At 38.7% G+C, this 18,753-nt stretch overlaps 1 protein-coding gene across 4 annotated transcripts in view; it reads left to right on the top strand.

The window, feature by feature from the left end:
* The window catches only part of zbtb20 (zinc finger and BTB domain containing 20), a 345,434-nt gene extending 326,918 nt beyond the window's left edge, over positions 1-18,516 (top strand). For 3 of the 4 annotated variants that reach the window (XM_078232540.1, XM_078232541.1, XM_078232542.1), the window contains 3 exons: positions 3,462-3,590; positions 4,872-6,491; positions 14,169-18,516. In XM_078232540.1, the coding sequence (XP_078088666.1) occupies positions 3,524-3,590; positions 4,872-6,491; positions 14,169-14,527 (2,046 nt within the window). In that variant the 5' untranslated portion in view covers positions 3,462-3,523 and the 3' untranslated portion in view covers positions 14,528-18,516. The remainder of the gene's footprint in view (positions 1-3,461; positions 3,591-4,871; positions 6,492-14,168) is intronic. The other variant, XM_078232543.1, reaches the window with a different exon arrangement.
* The last annotated feature ends 237 nt before the right edge of the window (positions 18,517-18,753 follow it).

The following is an 18,753-nucleotide window of genomic DNA, read 5'->3' on the forward strand; positions in this document are numbered from 1 at the left end:
TACGTCACATGGACTGCAGTGGTTCGAGGGCAATTAGAGATGGGCATTAAATGCTGACCAAGCCGGTGATGCCCATTATCACTCAGAAATAATTTTAAAATTTATATGGTGCATTTAATCCGTAATCTGGGTGCTTTACGGAAACATTACAAAGCAATATAGGTGGATAGAGAACAGAGCAAACATTTTGAGTCTGGATAACTCTTCATCAGAGCTGGGTAATCTGCCAGCTTTGACAAAGAGTCATCTAGATTCAAACGATTGGCACTCTTCTCTCTCCGCAAATGCTGTCAGACCTGTTGAGATTTTTCAGCATTTTCTGTTTTTTCTTTCAGATTCTAGCATCCGCAGTATTTTGATTTTAACAAAGCAATAAACTTGCTTATAATTGCAATACAATTTAAGGAGAGGCAGTGGCATAGTGTTCATGCCATTGAACGAGAATCCAGAGGTGCAGGGCTAGTATTCAGGGGACATGGGTTCAAATCGCACCACAGCAGTTGGTGGGATTTAAATTCAGTTTAAAAATCTGGAATATAAAGTTAATATCAGTGATGGTGATCATGAAAACTATGATTAGTTTTTGTAAAAATCCATCTTGTTCACAAATGTCCTTTAGGGAAGGAAATCTGCCATCCTTACCCAGTTTGGCCTACATGCCACTCCAGACCCATAACAATGTGGTTGATTATTTAACTGTCTTTTGAAAAGCCTACCAAGCCACTCAGTTCAAGGGCAATTAGGGATGGACATCAAATGCTGGCCTTGCCAGAGATGCCCAAGTCCCATGAAAGAATAAAAGAAAAAAGTTATTCATGCGAAGCCACATTAAGCAATATCAGGGCATATGGCCAAAAGCTTGGTCAAAGAGGTAGACATTAAGGAGCATTTTAAAGGAAAAGGGAGATTTTTAGGAAGTGGATTGGAGAGCTTAGGCCCCAGGCAGTTGAAAGCACAGCCAGCAATGGAGTAATTGGCTACAGTAATGTCAAGTCCTATTCTTAATACCCATAGTTCTTTCTCTCCTTTTGGTGCTGTTGTGAATGTGTAAATTCATGTCTTGTAATTAACTGTGATTATTTCCATGTATAACGTGAAGCTTCAGCTTTCTGGCTTTCATCCCTATTATTACATTATGACTCTTTCTCCCTTTCTTTTCGTCGAGAGGAAATAAACTTTTAAGCAAATGCTTACGAACTCCCCCCTTCCATACAAAAATATAGCAATAATTCATATGTACTGATGTATTTGAATCTCGCAATTATCATAAATAATGATCATTTGTATTGTGTGTGATTGTGTATAGACAAATAAATAAAATTGGGGATACCCAAGAAGCTGGAATTAGAAGGACACAGATATCTCAACAGGTTGTGGAGCTGGAGGAGATTAAAAAGATAGGGAGGCAAGACCATGGAGGGATTTGAAAAAAATCAATGCTTTGCTTGACCTGATGCCAATGTAGGTCAGTGAGCAGAGGGCTGATAGGTGATCTAAGAGATTCAGAGACCAGACGATAAATCTCAGATGAGGAGACGCTTAATACAAAGTTCTCAGAACAATTTATTAAACAGCAAAAGTTATACATAAAGACAGTTGCTATCTTAGTTCAAATGATTCTTGCTTCTCACAACCCTGGAAGCATATATAGCTACCTTCTCGCCCTATATCTTCTTGAAATACATGCAACAAATCTCATTGAATGATTTCTTTTATCCTCTGCAGCCAAGCATATCCTGTTTTTTAGTTTTGTCATCATGCTTTGATCTTGTTATTTCACTTGACAATGTTCACTAACACGTGGTTATAATCAGAACAGCATATCCTAAACTGGCCATCATTAACTTTTTCCTACATAACCACCTTCCAAACTTAATAATTGGTGTCTTTATTTAATTAAAGCTCCAAAGTCCATTGATCCAAAAATTTCAAAGCATATCCTTTGATCACAACTGACAACGAAGCTCAGACAAGCGTCCTTACTTCCCTTTTCCTGTTCACAATACCAATTCACACCAACAATTCCTGTTGGTGTTTCTTAATCAAGGTTGATTGGCCATATTGAATTGCCCCTTAGTGCCAGGGAGATTAGCTGGGTAAATCTGTGTGGTTAAGGGCCTGGGTGGGATTGTTGTCAATGTAGGCTCAATGGGCCAAATGGCCTCTTTCTGTACTGTAGGGATTCTGTGATTCTAAGTCACACAGGCCTTATTCCTCAGTCAAGTATACATTTAGAATTAACCCTTCATCTACCTAGAGCTCATTCAAAACACACACAATTTATAATACAAAAGGTATGGAAACTGTAAAAGATGCAAGAAGTATAAGAGGGTTCACATTTCCTTCAATGAAAGAAGACTTGGTGTGAGTGAAGACATGGACGGTGGAGTTTTGGGTGACCTCGGGTTTACGGAGGTAGATTGTGGGAGAACGTGAGGAATGTGTTGGAATAATCAAAATCTAGTGGTAACAAAGACACAAATGAGGATTCCAGCATCAGGTGACCTGAGGCGGGGCGAAGTTGGGCCATGTCATGGAGGTGGAAATAAGCAGTCTTTGTGATGGAACAGATATGTGATCAGAAGTTCGTCTCGCTGTCAAATATGACACCAATGTTGCGAAAGGTCGGATTTAATCTCGGATAGTTGCCAGGGAGATGGATGAAGTCAGTAGCTGGGGAGCAGAGTTCGGAGCAGGGAGCAAAGACGATGGTTTGCGTCTTCCCAATGTATAATTGGAGGACATTTCTGCTCATCAAGCACTGGATGTCAGATAAGCAGTTTGATCATTCAGTAACAGTGGAGGTGAGGTAGAGCTGTGTGTTGTCAGCGTACATGTGAAGCTATAAAACTTTATTCATGTTTCTGTATTATTTTTGTTTTGGTGAAATTCTATTTAATTATCCCATTGGAATGAATAAGAAATCAAAACTAACAATGAAAATTTGCCAAATTTCCTAGACTAAATTCTAATCAGGGCTTTTGATTTATAATTTGTGGTGCCGTGTTTATTGTAATTTTGAAAAATGGCCCAGTAGTTATTTCAGATTGTTTTGTTAGTTAATATTATTTAATACAACTGTATTAATTGGGCTTTAGAACCTCTTTTTGATATGTTGTGTATCTTGTTATACCACCAGTATCTACTAAATAACTGGAATTCATTATTGCTCCAACAACCTTTAATAACAATATTCATTTTTCTTGGCATCCAGCCTTCCTCATCCTCCATTTCTGACCACCATTTTGAGAATCTCCATAGTACCAGTGAAAAATAAAATTCCTGGCCTCCTTAGGTCAATAACTGAACAAATTATGCATCAGACCAAGAATTTTAATTAGGTTTTTAGCTCCGTTGCTTTGAATCATCTAGTTGGTAAAACCAGTGTTGGCTGCTGTACAAAATTGTACCATACGAAGTAGATCTGTAGTATTTGAACTTTGTTTTGTCTTTATATACAGTAAGGTCAAACATCTTAGCTCCATGAATCATTCCAGTAATATGCTCAATTGCAAGAGAGGAGATGGCCCATGAATTTCTTTCTTCACACAAGGAGATTTTCAAGATGGTGGCCACATACATCTGCAGTGGTGAGAAACTTCTGCCCTTGTAATTTTTTTAATTATGGAAATATTTTTTTAAAATCTCATTAAATATGTAATCTTACAATGATTGTATAATATGTTAATCTAATGGAGCATCATGGCTATTGATGCCTGTCCCCTAAGGGAAAAGGAGGGAAGAAAGATGGCACTCTCACAAATTTTATTATATATGTTATACAATGTATTGGACAGGAAGGAACGATTACAAATCATATGATTTGATCCTTAGATTTGGATGTCATGAATCACCTAAGCTTTGGTTTCATTTTGTCATCATTTGATTAGGCTGTAATCATTCCCACTTACCCATCTTGTTCATTTTTTCCTTTCCTCACTCATATATATTCCTGGTGTGATCACAGCCATGAGCATCCATTTAATTTGCGATATATTGGTATTTAACAAATACTGGAAAATGCTGATGAACCCCTTACACATACTTGAATAAAATCAAAGTATGTTTTTTAAAAATAATTATACATGTACATTTTACAGGAGATTAGGTAGAAAGAATACTGCCAGCCCTTTTTAAAAAAGAGTTGGACTTAAAAGATATTTTTTTTAATGTTGAATTCAATGTCAATAATATTGTTTCACGGGGATCACATGAAATTAATCTTTCTACGATAAACAATATCTTTATTGGTGTAGAATAGATTTTGAATGTAGATTATCCTAGCAATCACCTGCAAATGTTGTTATTTGGAGAACCTGAAATGGTATCATAAATTATTATCTCCTACAATATGCACCATGCTTCTGGAGCACATGGGCATTCAGCATTAGTGCTGGCACAGACTAAAATTGAAATTATATACATGTAAAATGATATGATAATTCTAAGCATTGTTAATCAATACTAAAAAAAATGTCTGATTCCATCATCCAGATGATTAACAATCTGCTTGATCCTGGTTCCTACAATTTGACACATTACCCTGTCTTTTTGTATATTATATCTTTTATTCACTCTCAAGTATATCAGTTCCTAGTTTTAAACATTTATTTTAATATTCTCCTTACCATCAGGCAATTGTAGACCAACAATGTTCTGCATTGATATTGGAACTTTAATAGCAGTAAAATACCATCAGTGTTGTTTTTAATTGCTTGTGTTTTGAGGGCAGCAGTGCCATTTCCTTTTTCACTGTTTTCATTTAAGGCATTTGGATTTTTAACTGAAAAAGTAGCATGTTATCTCTCTGCACAGGTCATCGGCTAACTTTTCTGAAACTGTAAAAACAAGTATTTTCTGTTCAAAACCAGGTAACATCAATGGGAAGGGAATGACAGAGCGCATTCACAGTATCAACCTTCACAACTTCAGCAACTCTGTGCTCGAGACACTAAATGAGCAACGAAACCGGGGGCACTTCTGCGATGTGACCGTCAGAATCCATGGGAGCATGCTCAGAGCTCATCGCTGTGTGTTGGCCGCTGGCAGCCCCTTCTTCCAAGACAAACTGCTTTTGGGCTACAGTGACATTGAGATTCCATCTGTCGTCTCAGTGCAGTCTGTTCAGAAGTTGATTGACTTCATGTACAGCGGAGTGCTCAGAGTGTCCCAAAGTGAAGCCTTACAAATCCTCACAGCAGCCAGCATTCTGCAGATCAAAACAGTTATTGATGAATGCACCCGCATTGTTTCACAAACGGTGGTGAGCAGTGGTTACTCTACAACAAGGGAATCGAACCAAATAACACCACGAGGAACACCAGAGTCTGGTTCATCGGGGCAGAGTAGTGATACTGAATCCGGCTATGTACAAGCTCACTCACAGCATAATGTCGAAAGAATTTATTCCTCCCTTTATGCCTGCTCTGGAGTGCCGGTACAAAATGGCACAGGAGAGAGATCCCACTACAGTGCACCAGTGGTCAGCCATCACAGCACACAGCTAGTTATGCAGAGAGAAGAGAATCTAAATGATCCAGCATGGATAACAAGAATACAAGAACGCACACAGCAGATGGAGAGATATCTTTCCACCCCAGAAACCACACACTGCCGCAAGCAACCACGACCAGTTCGAATCCAGACCATAGCAGGCAACGTTCACATCAAGCAGGAGGCTGAAGATGAATATGATTACGATTATTATGGGCAGCAGACAAAAAACACTTCAGAGCAAAATGAATCCGAAGAGTGCAATGAGGATACTGACCAAGCTGAAGGTACTGAGAGTGAGCCGAAAGGAGAAAGCTTTGACTCTGGCGTTAGCTCTTCCAATGGGACTGAAACCGATCCAATAGACCAGCAGTTCATTGCTGGCATGAGCAGAGGGGGACAATCAGATGTAAGACCAGCCGAACAGAATGAGCTTCCTGCTGAAGACAGCCAGCAACCCGACAGCATAAATCCCTCTTCCCCGGATAGGGCTTACGAAACTGAAATGGACACCACAGGGCCTCAAAGCAGTGATGGAAACATCGCAAGTGACAAAGAATTGCAGCAATCTGCAATAAACTCTGTAATTTCAGTGACGCAAAACACTCAGCCACTGACAACCACCCAGCTTTATCTGAGGCAATCAGACACCCTTGCCACCAATTTGAGAATGCCACTGACCTTAACCAGCACTACTCCAGTCATCGGCACTGCTGGGAGTACCTACATACCAACACTTTTCACCACTCAGAGCACTACCAGTGGCAAACTGTTTCAGTTCACCTTGCCACAACCACTGACAAGCCAACAGACACAATTTATAACAGTTCCTCAACCCAATATTACAAATTTTACTACACAGTTGCACCCCCAACAATCTCAGTCAACAATCCAGGGTACAAGTGGACAAACTGAAAAGAAACCCTATGAATGCACTCTTTGTAATAAAACCTTCACTGCAAAGCAAAACTATGTGAAACACATGTTTGTCCATACAGGTAAGTGAGTAAATATTGTACCATCATTTAATAATAGCTAAATATCTTAATGATATTGTAGATTATAAACCTAAAATGATATTATTTCATTCATAGTTTCTAGAATATGGTTTAGTATTTCTGCTTGATAATATTATTGTAGTTATTTCTCTGATAGACGCTTTAGACATTCTGGTTGCGTACAAATCCAGAAGTCTAAATTGTGCTGTAATCATATTTCACCATAATAAGCATAAAACTGTCTGCCTTAAAATCTCTCAGTTCTTTATTTATCATTGGCATTCTTTAGAAAAGAACCATGGCCCATTGGACAAGAATTACAAGATGTATTCTCCAAAGAGTTTTGGACTGCCAAAAGTCTTGTAAGAATACTATTACCTCCCTCATTGCTTAGCTATATGCAGACTAGGATGGAATTATCTTTACTCTCGGGGAAGGGACACATTCTCTGGGAAACTTTTGCTTTCTGTTTTGGTCACAGCCAATTCCAACTTGTGAAATTTCAGTATTATCTCCAATCTTGCCTCAATCAAGGACATCTGTTAGTTAATATCTTCTTGTTCAAAGTGTTTCACTTCAGATGAAATTGTTTTGAAAAGGCGTTGCTAAATTTCTCAACCTGTTACAAAATATTTTTTCTCAGTAATGAATCCGCCCCCATGAAGCAAATTTCAAAAGGTGTGAATTTGCTTCCTTTTCTTCACCTAATCATTTGATAAATACTGAAGAGCTTGCGAATGAGACATTTTCTTTTGCTGTATCTCCATTCAGGAGGAATAGTGAGCTGGTTCTGCAATGCAAGTCCAAAGGGAAGCACATTACAGATTACGGAAAGATTTGAACAGCATAGGATGAAGTAGTAGAAATAGAACAAAAATCAGTTAAAATGTATTAGCTAAGTAATGTTTTACAGTGTCTCAAAAGGCCAAAGTGAAAGCACCACATTGCCCTGAAAATAGAGGCACAGCATACAAACGCCAGGAAGTTATACAAAATCTATAACAAATACACTAGTTTGGCTCCAGCTGAAATATTGGATGGAATTTTTCCCGTCCCACCCACTGCAGGAATTGTAGCTGGTGGTGCAGAAAATTTGGCAGGCCATTTAAAGGTCCGTTGACCTGGCGTGGGAATTTCTGGTCTTGGAGCACGCATGGGGCTGTAAAATCATGCCCATTGTGTCCGGTTCTGGGCACCACTCTTTATCTTCTCCAAAGCCTTCACATCCTATCTAATGAAAATATTTATGAGAATGTTTCCAGTGATAAAGAACTACAGTTGTGTAGATAGACTGAAAAAAACAAATTTGCTATCCTTGGAGCAGAAAGTTGAAGAGAGCATTAGTAAGAGGTGTTCAAATTCATGAAGGATTCAGATAGAGTAAATACCATATATAACTCGACCCGGCACATAGGTCAACCCTATTTCCCCAGTGCCCCCCCCCACCACCCGGACAACCCACTTTCAGCCACAATGTGCTATACTTGCATTAGCGTCCAACCTCAATTTTTCACCCAACAAATGCTAATGCATCTTATACTTGACTATACTTGTAACTGGCACAAGGGATCAAGCAGGCAATACAGGCTGTGTTGCGAAGACGTACAGGAGTTTAAGTCGTGCTCTCTTTTTGCCTCCGATGTCAGTAACTGTTCAAAATGGCAACTAATCACACGCACGCCAGCGGTTAACTTTTACTCAGCCTATAAGTCGAAAAATCTCTCCCAAAATGTGGCCGGGGGGGGGGGGGGGGGGGGGGGGGGGGGGGGGGTGGGGGTCAGGCTTCAACGGTTCACTTATTCACCTACATCCATGGTAAAGAGAAATTTTCCAAAGGCGAAAGGGTCAATAACCAGAGGACATAGATTTAACGTGATTGGTAAACAAACCAGGCAATTTGAGAAAAAAGATTTTTACCCGATTTCAAAATTTGTTTTCTCCCAAGACTGCTCATAATTCAATCATGGCCTTTAGATCTCTCTCTCCTTCCCTCCCCTGAGTTTGTCTTTGCGTGTGTGTGTATATACATATATTACAGATACAGCTGATGCACTGTGGAGCAAATTTTCCCATTCTGCCCGCCACAGGAATCGTAGCGGGTAGACTATGGAAATATCCATTGACCTCGGGTGGGATTTTCCGGTTTTCGGGCAAGCGCGGCCAGGGAATCACGCCCTATATGTCAGAAGATATATGATGTCTTTTCCTGCTTTCTTAATTTGCTCATTTTTCTATCTCCTCTCTCCTTCCCTATTATTTCTGCTCTTACTTTTCTTTTATTGCTTCAGTTTCTTTCATCATTTGGTGTTCTCTCTCTCTTTCACACAAACATACATACACACATTTTATCTCTACCTTCCTCTTTACCCCTTTATCTTCATAGAATCCCTACAGTGTAGAAGGAGGCCCATCGAGTTGCACCAACAACAATCCCACCCAGGCCCTATGCCCATAACCCCACGCATTTACCCTGCTAATCCCACTGAAACTAAAGGGGCAATTTAGCAAGGCCAATCAACCTAACCGACAGGTCTTTGGACATCCTATCCACTTTCTATTTAGCCTTCCCTGTGAGTTTCTGTTAGTTTTTGTTCTTTGTGTTCTTCTTTATTTGGATGTTGTTTTATTTTAAGTGGCAGCTGGAGAGGGGGGAAAGGGAGCATTCCCGGGGGCCATGTTTGCTTGCCATCGGTTGGGCAGGAATTCAGCCTGAAGATGGCATTTTTGAATAGATTGGTTAGCAGAGAACACATTATAAGGCTTAGTGGGTAGTGAGCAGAGGTAAGTGTTGGGCCTGTAGACTGTAATTTTGGTTGGCAATGAGGGGAGGGAACCATGCTGGAACTTGGCAGTTGGAGGAGGCAGGGATGGGGTTGCTGTAAAGTTCACAATGCTGCCTACCTCAAAGGCACACACGTCAGAAACCTGGTGGGACATAAAGTGAATAAATTGGAAACATAAACCTCACCAGATGTGGTGAAGAGTGTGATATGATCTTGTAAACACAGGAAGTTCAGGATATATTTAGCATTTTGTATGTAAGAAATAGATATAAACTTAGCACTGGTCTATTTGCACATAGTATCATGAGATGCTCCCTTGAAGATAATGATGTACCACTCATGAGGAGTCAGTCTTTAAAGCCATGAACCTTTACCAACTTCAGTTTCTTTCCAATATTTACTTGATGTAGCCTTAAATTTAACATCTCTTGCATTCAGTTTTACCTGGAATACAATTTTCCATCTGTCCATTGATAAAAGTGAGCCTCACAACATCCTTAAGAAGACAATCTCACCTCTAACTTCCTCTATCTTGTAGCAACAATACAATTACAATCTAAATGGGGCACACTAGAGACAGATATAAAAGCCCAAGTCTGATTATTGATCAAGCAACGTGAGGAATCAGCAGTAGCAAAATTGTATCCCAGAACAATTAACAATCTTGGAGTCTGGTATTTCCTTCACTCAATTCCTATCAAGTCAGGAGATAGATTGTCATTCATTGGGAATAAAGAAAGACGTGGCCAGGAACAGCATCAGGCACAAATTGGATTGATTCACTAGGGCTACATGTATGCTAAATCGCAAAAGCAGCAAGTTGTAAATAGAGCTAACAAGTTACACAATCAGATCAGCACAATGCACCGTGATCCGATTACATCTAGTCAAGAATGCTGATGGATCACAAATTGGTGAACAAGAGGAGAAAGCCTCTCCATTAGTGTTCTTGAGCCTGTTATCTGAGTGTCTGAGACCCCAAATTTGAAGCATTTGTAAGTATCTTCAGCAAAAACTGTCGAGTGGATAATGCTGCTTGGCTTCTTCTATGTCTGCCATTATAAATACTCACATCTGGCCAATTTTGTTTACCCTACATGAGAACCTGCTGAGCGCATTGGCACAGTAAAGGCCATGGATCCAGATGACACCTTGGCTATAGCTGCTTTCTTAGCCAAACTGCTGAAGTATAGCTCTGACTCTGGGATCTAGCTGATTTTGCTCTTGCAGTGAGCCAGCAAGGACACGAGGGGCCAATTGGCCTCCTTCTGTGGTGTAATCATTCTTTGATTTTATCTATTTCGACAATGTGTAAGGTCGCCCAAATCTGTTCCAAAAACAGGATAAATCAAACCTGGGTTATTGCCACTTCTTGCAAGTGAAAAACGAAGTAATTCATAGTGCTGTCACCAATTATAGTTCTGCTTTCAGCAGAACCGCACTGCTCCAGTCCTCATCACAACCTTCAACCCAACATGGCACAGGAGCTGAATGCCAGCGGAGAGGTAAGAATAATTGCCCTCATCATTAAAGCAACAATCAGCCGAGCATGACACTAAGGCACCCTAACAAAACTCAAGTCAGTCGCTGGATTGAATGGAAGACTCTTTAATGGTTGGAGTATATCTGGTACAAAGAAAGATGGCAGTGGTTGTCACAGGCCAGTTACCACAGCCCTCGAGCAGCATTACAGAAGTTCATTAGGAAATAGAAGCATCTATTTCTCAACCATCTTCAGTTGCTTCATCTTTTCTTTCTCCAATTAGCTGTCAATTTTTTAGTTGATAGCTCCATTCATGTCTCCTCCAAAAATGAAACCACCTACAGTAAGAGCTGGCTGGTATCTAGAGTTGGGCTAACAAGTATCAAACAACATTCATTCCACAGATTTGTCAGGTAGTGATCATCTTAAGCAAGAGAGCCTAGCCACCTCCACGTTTATTTACATGTGCACCACCATTGCCATATTCCCCCACTGTCGACATCTTCAGGAATAACACTTGCCAGAAGCTTATCTGGATCAGCCAGGATGAGGGCAAAGGTTGAGTACCCTGTGTTAAACAGCTCCTACTCCATCAAGGCCTATCCTCAATCTAGAAGGTTTCCAAGTCAGGAATGTGATGGGATACTCAGCAGTTGTTCTGATTGGTTGCAAAAGTAACAACATCAAGAAGCTCAAGACTTTCAGGACAGAAAAGCTTACTGGACCCGATAACCACAAACAAAAGTTGACTACCAGAGAAGTGAGGGGAGTGACTGCAGTATGCATCATCTGCAGGATGCATTGCAGCAACTCACTGAGGTTGCTTTGATTAAGATTCCTGTGGCTCCAAAAGTGGTTTTTGACAGTTTTTTTAAAAAGATCAACAATTTACTATTGATTGTCAGCCAGTAGAGTTGCAGAGGAGTTGCTTCAAAATCTGTTTGAGGTGACCAATTTGTATAAGTTGTGCTTGCCAGATGTTAGGCCCCCAATCTGGATATTTTACGTTAATTAGTTAACCAGGGATGTTGGCCCTGGTGGTTCCTCTCATAAACTACAGAAAAAATCATTACCATGTAGGCTGTAGAAAACTCATTCAGATACGGTGCCTGTACAAGTTGGAAGTGTGCTGCCCAACATACTGGTGTTGACAAAAGAAATTGGTGTCCAGGGCTAAATGGGTATCCTTGTCCTTTTACATATTCAAATAAGGATCTGAAAGGGACTGCTTCAGAGTGCAGCCAACAAGGTAAATATTTAAAACATATCTACCTAAATGTCCAGGCAGAACTAACAACCGTACATTAAGCCACAGCTGTGAGTCACAGATCCTCTTTTTCTTATCGTGCCCTTGACTTGCCGCACATTTTGCTTTCTTGTTTGTTAAATATATTTTTCTGTTTATTTACATATTAAGCCAATGTCTGATGGAGCATTTATTTATTTGTCTACCAATGGTGAGATTGTGTCGAAATTATATATTTCAGTAAGCCACAATCGTGACTTTGGGGTGTCTTATTCTGTCTTGGGGTCTCACTATATTTACCTACATATTGTGCAAATAATCACATTTTCTGGTTCACGGTAGATATGAGCTCTCTGTATATAGGAGTGGTCATTGAAATTCAATCAAAACATTGGGCTGTAACTTCTGAGCTCCAGGCATCATATTGTTGCCCGCCCCTCCAGAGGACTATTCATTTTGTTGCAACCTATATTTTCTAAATGCTTCCCCATCACCAAAGTTAAAAGGACTGGCCTGTAGTTGCTGGGCTTAATGTTACACTTTCTTGATGCCTACTGTTCTACGCTGAAGGTGGATTAGTGCACACTGAAAGTCATATTCCTGTGTTTCATTGTCGACGATCAGATATTTCACTCTCCCATTGACACCAACATTGAACATCACATGCACACACACAAGACAATTAGCTGCATTCAGGAAGTGGCAAACACAGCTCACTGACAAAGTTGTCTCACTTTCTTCTGAGCGCATGGTCAATGAATATAATGCTACTAGACTCTCAGCACACCTGCAATGATCTGTAACTGTCCACTATTCCTACTCCTAATTATGGAATTGTAAAGAAGTGGCTGGAGATTAGAGATCATGTGACATGCAGATTGGCACAAAGAAAAGTCATTATAAATTCATGCTGATAGCATTCACAAAGCTTACTAAAATGATATGTGTGTACTTTGTAATTGTATATTGTGCTGAAGGCTTGGAATGCCATTTTGAAGGGTATAGGTAAATCAGACTTCAAGATGGTAAGAGATCATATGTGAGCAACAGGGCAGGGAACTTTGAGAGTCTTGGTATTTTCAAAGATCAGAGTTACCTGAGGAAGGTTAGATTTGTTGCGGAAATTCTAAAAACTATGAAGACAATCATGTCTGACTGTTTTGCCCCAAGAGCTGTTTTCTACATTGAGGATTAGGTCTCTCCTGCTATCCTCTTTCTGTGCCATAGTTTGACTGTGATATTTGTTCTCCCCTGTGGTCCCTGTTGCTTTGCAGGGGAAATTATGCATAATTAGGCACTTTTTGGGATAGCCTCCTTTAGTTTTTCTAGAATGTTGCTCCCCATAACTATTCCAGTTCTGGAAGGGTCTATTTTCAAAACGTAAGTTTTCTTTCTCTTTGGGTGCTGATGGATCTGGTTTTGCTTTTCCACCAGTTTTTGATGATACGTTAAATGATTTAATTTATGTTCAGCATTATGTTTCTTCTTTGCCCATTTGTTAAATCCAGGTATCTTTGTTTTCACTGTGAATAGCCATCTAGCTGTGAGGAACTTTGCAGTTTGATGGTGCATCAGATCTGAATTAATTCATTCAGAACTTTCAATTCTGTAGTGCAGCTTGGTTTCACATACATAATTGCCCAGAATTTCTTGGAATGGCAACAACAGCATTGATTTTGCTGTTTCATGCCACAGTCTACCCATTGCAAAATTGCTTTAAAGAGTTGCATGAACATGCCAGATTGAGCCTATTGGCGAACCGTGATCCCTGGCAATGGTAAACCCCATCTGTACGCATTTTCATTTCCATTTTTGATTCTCGAGCACCAAAGACCAATTCCATATGTTTTTGGATTTCATGATGACAAAATGTCACGCAGTTTTGTTCCCCACCCTCTCTTCACTGTGCCCCCCAGCATTGCACCCGCACAATGAGGCAGTTTGTGAAACAACAGCAATGCTGACAAAAGAGAATTTATAAAAATTACCAGCTATATTTGTGATGCTGCTCAAAGAAATTTTTTATCACTTTTAAGTAACTCAACTACAGATGAGCATAAATAAGCAGCTCTCTTTATCTTACAGAGCAAGTTGAAAAACTGCACCAGCTAAAGCCTTTGGAAATGACTAACGTTTGTTGTCTTTTGTTGTTAAATATTCTTTAGGGGAGAAGCCACATCAGTGCAGCATTTGTTGGCGATCTTTTTCGCTGAAGGATTATCTGATTAAACACATGGTGACACACACTGGTGTGAGAGCCTATCAGTGTAGTATCTGCAACAAGAGATTCACCCAAAAGAGCTCCCTCAACGTCCACATGCGGCTTCACCGTGGCGAAAAATCCTATGAGTGCTACGTCTGCAAAAAGAAGTTCTCTCACAAGACCCTGCTGGAGAGGCACATGGCACTCCATGGCACTGGCTGCTCTGAGGTGACTACATATGTCTGCTCTGTCTGCCCAGCCAAGTTCGACCAAATCGAACAGTTCAACGACCATATGAGAATGCACGTTTCTGATGGTTAAGGAACTTCTCTAAGAGCAAAGTTGGAATTAATTTAAAAAAAATAGAACAGAAATTTTTAAAACAAAAAGCGCTGGCACATTATTACCAGCAGCAAGATGTTCAAGAATTCTTCAGGATGGTGGCCTTAATGCCTGTTATTGTGTGTGCTCCACTGGCTGGATGACCACTACAGGCCTCAAGATTTTTTCCTCTCATTCAGCTCTCGTTTATTGCTAGCGTGTTGAACACTACAAAGGCCTACTATCTCTACAGATCTAATCCAGTGTTGCATTATCTAAGGTGGAAATTTTCTTTGAGATCATTACACAGCATGAAGTCCAGTAAACTGTGGTATGCAACATCTTTTGAAGTACAATACTTGGTATGTATTGACATTTCTGTGTTAAGATGGTCACGGAATTTGCCTTTTACTGAAGATGACTTTGTATGTATAGTGGTTGTAATGACACTGGCAGATATTTATTATTTACCTGCTGTGGACAGGTCACTTACACAGAGGGGTTTCATTTTGAAAATTAAAAGGTTTAATATATAATGCAGCATCCATGCAACTGCAGTTAGGTACAAGAATTTATTTCTCAAATGTGCAAACAACTCATTGTTATTGAAATATGAGAAAAAAGCGCAGTGAGTTTTTTTTCTAATTGCAGATGGTTTCGATAAAAGTTTACTACATGGATGTGCATTTTTTTTACAACAGTATTTGAGCAGAGGTGAGGCTTTTTGGAACTTTTGCGTACACTGCCACTAATATTCAGAAGACTGTTAAGGTTGTAAGATCTCTTCCAGACAGATGAGCTGAATTGAAGGAATTTTTTTTCCCCCACAATGTGTGGTTGATAACATTCAAAATTAGCATATAATCAATGTGGTCTGTTTGACATGCTGTCATTTTGATTGCTGCTCCTTTTTTTGTCTTTTATTTTATCTTCAGATTGTCAATGATGATTATTCCAATCAATACTACGATATTTTGATTAATTTTCTGTTGCCATGGAAATAATTAGAGTTTCATGGTGCACCTTTTGCAGTGCCCCAAATCAGACAGTCAGTCATTATAATGAATATGAAGTTGAGAACAGCTTCAGTTGTGCACTATGAATGAAGTTTGAGAGCAGAGGGTCTTGATCTGTGCAATTACATATTTCCTCAGATGTCATGTTCAAATCTCTTGTCCTTAATTAATTGTTTTAAAAATTGAACAGCTGCAGAGGAATGATGCAGTGCAAGGGTTTTGTGTTTTTTTGATGTATCTTTGTAAATTGATGCAAATACTTGAAAATTTTTCATATGCGCACAATTTTAGCTGGAAGTAAACATTATACTGCATATATTAGCTTTAAATCATTGCCATATGATTGGCAATTTATAGAGCCCATCAGCCAAGATGAGTACAACACAAAAGTGCTTCTAAGCTTGATTTGTTCTTTTTAAATTCTGTAGTTGACCAGGTCTCAAACATATCACTGATAGATATACAGCTTTTTGCTTCCTTTGCAATATTTTAGCATCAAATACTTAAAGCAATTTATCTATCTGACTACAATTTTATCTATAGGCAAGCATGATTTTTATAGACTTTTTACATTGTACATTTTCGATTAACCGTTCTACTATTTTGATGCCAGTGTATTAGACTGGTCTTTATTGCATCAGTATTATCTGCAGGTTCCGACCTGTCAGTACTTACTGGACTACTTCTGTATCTACATGGGGAAATATGTTTATTATCATATCCTCTTGTATCATAGCCCATTCACTCTGAAACACCATACTGCTCCCTATGTGAGCCTGTATTGCATTTGATGTCCGTAATACACCATTTTAATAAGTGTTAAAGCGGTCAACTAGTTTAATCAACAATAATCTCAATTTAATATACCAACACACCTAAATCTTTCCACACTTAGCTACTACATAAAATTTGGCACATTTATTATTTCAGATTTGGTAATGAATAACCACAGCCTCTCATTTAATCTCTGTCGTCTCCCATGATGCACTTTGCTTAATTTTACCTCTTAACATTTTGTTGCATTTTTCATTTTCTTTGCCCTCCTGTAGTTTGATTTCTACCAATAGGAATTATTTTCACACACCCAAAAGATAGTTCAACATCAATCCACCTTGTTTAAAGCCTTTGTTCTGTCTATTTGTTTTGAATGAGTTTTTTTTTTATCCATGAATAATGACAATCTTGGCAAGAAAACTAGCTTGTAGTGGTAGAGCATTTTAAAATCTGACAAATGCAAATGAACTAAATTAAATAATAGGATTATTATTAAATAACGGATGGTGCATCCTAAATTAGTGATTCCCTTGGCTAATGTCAGTTTAGTTCCCTGTCATTATAGAGTTGACTGTTCCTTCAAGTCAGTTCCACCAATGATGTTATAAACTCTTAAAAAAAATAATTAACAAGCTCTTCAGTTAATAATACTGATGACTACATTCCCTTTCTAATATCCTAATTTGACACAAAAGTAGTACCTGCTTATATTTGTTTATTTTTCTGTGATTGGCACCTTTTTAGCTGCTTCACCTTTAAAACATTCTAACTATCCAATGCAGTAAATATTTAATTCAATATAATGCATGTTTCATTTGATTATGGATAAATCATGACCACATATCGTGTGATTATAAATATTCTATTAATTGTCAGTTTGCTGTATTACACTGTTATATGCTGTTCTCTTTTAAAATGAGTGCTGACATCAAGCTTGAATAATTGTTACCTGAAAAAATTAGAAATGGCTTGGTCAGCATTTTGTATTTTGTCGATGTAATAATTCACTTTCAGTATTTTGACTGACTGACGATTGAACTCTACAGAAATGTGGCAACAATTTTAGTTTAACCTTTTAGAGGCCAACGGGTCTTATAACAAGTCCTGTTGGCTTAACATTATGGAGTACAGATTTACGTATTGAGATTTTAAGGTGCAAATATGAAAGGAATGGTAATTGGCTTTATGCTAGACATTAGCAGTGGAAGCCTCTTAAATGATATACGGCTGTTTTACTGGAATAGTGTCCTGTGGAAGGAATATTTAACCAAGCTTAACTTTGCGATGCAGTATTTGTTTATACAATAGTATACATTTACATTTTATTACAAAATAGATCTGCCTTGCAATATTTAATGCAATCACTTTGAATCACTTGCTTATCACCAGCCCGCTGCATTCACAGTGACTCTTGGTTTCCGTAGTATTTGTCCTTTTTATTCGGTGAACCCATCAGTCAGACATAGGAATGTGTACTAACAAGACAGTATTAGATTACTGAAGTTCAATAGTTCAGAAATTGTGAAATGTAGAAATTAGTCTTCTGTACGCACAACCCACTGTGTATGTACAGTACACTCCAAAATACCTCCTTGGGTATTTTGCATTATATTTTTGGAGGTTTATAATTCTAAACCTTGGAGGCAATGAATAGAACTATAAAAATGAACATGCATTTTAATTAGAGTGACCAATTATTCATCCTTATCCCTGACATGGTTTATTATATGATTTAATGACATATTTGGTACCATCAGTCCAACTTATGATGGGAATTATATTTTATCTCTCTGGTTTTGGATTGTACATATAACTTTACTTTGTTTACTCTTTAAAAACTAGCCTGAACATGGTTTTATTACATTTAAAAACTACTGAACAATTTTTAGTTTGCTTATGTGACCTATGTAGTATCTGTCAAGGACAATGTGAATCAGTGCCTTTAAATAACATATCAGAACACGGATATTAAACTAATAAATGTGAGCAATCATATAAAACCCTGTTTAGTGCAGGAAAATAGTAGGCAATTTTTGAAGGTGGTGATAGATCGAGATACTTTTAAAGAAGACATTAAGTAGGCTTGTGGGACAGTTAATGCTAAAAACTTGCTATGTTGTGGAGCAATGGTGTTCAAGTTCACAACTAAAGTTCCCACACCCAGAAATATTTTTGGATTCTCTGGTGAAAATATTTGAAAAAACATCAAACAAAACCAGGGTGGGAGGGGGGGATAAATGTTAATCAACTGATATGTCCACACGGTTTGTAAGAAAGGTGTGTCCAACTCGTGCCCAAGATTCCTATTGATCCTCGGCCTGAGATTGTGACTTCTAAAAATTCCAGCAGTAGCTATTTTAGCCATCATGGCCAGAATTTTCTGTTCGTCCACACCACTGCAAGTGAGGACGGAGAATTTGGCACTCAGCCAAATCT

The sequence above is a fragment of the Mustelus asterias genome, chromosome 17 (assembly GCF_964213995.1).
Source record: "Mustelus asterias chromosome 17, sMusAst1.hap1.1, whole genome shotgun sequence".
NCBI classification, from domain to species: Eukaryota; Metazoa; Chordata; class Chondrichthyes; order Carcharhiniformes; family Triakidae; genus Mustelus; species Mustelus asterias.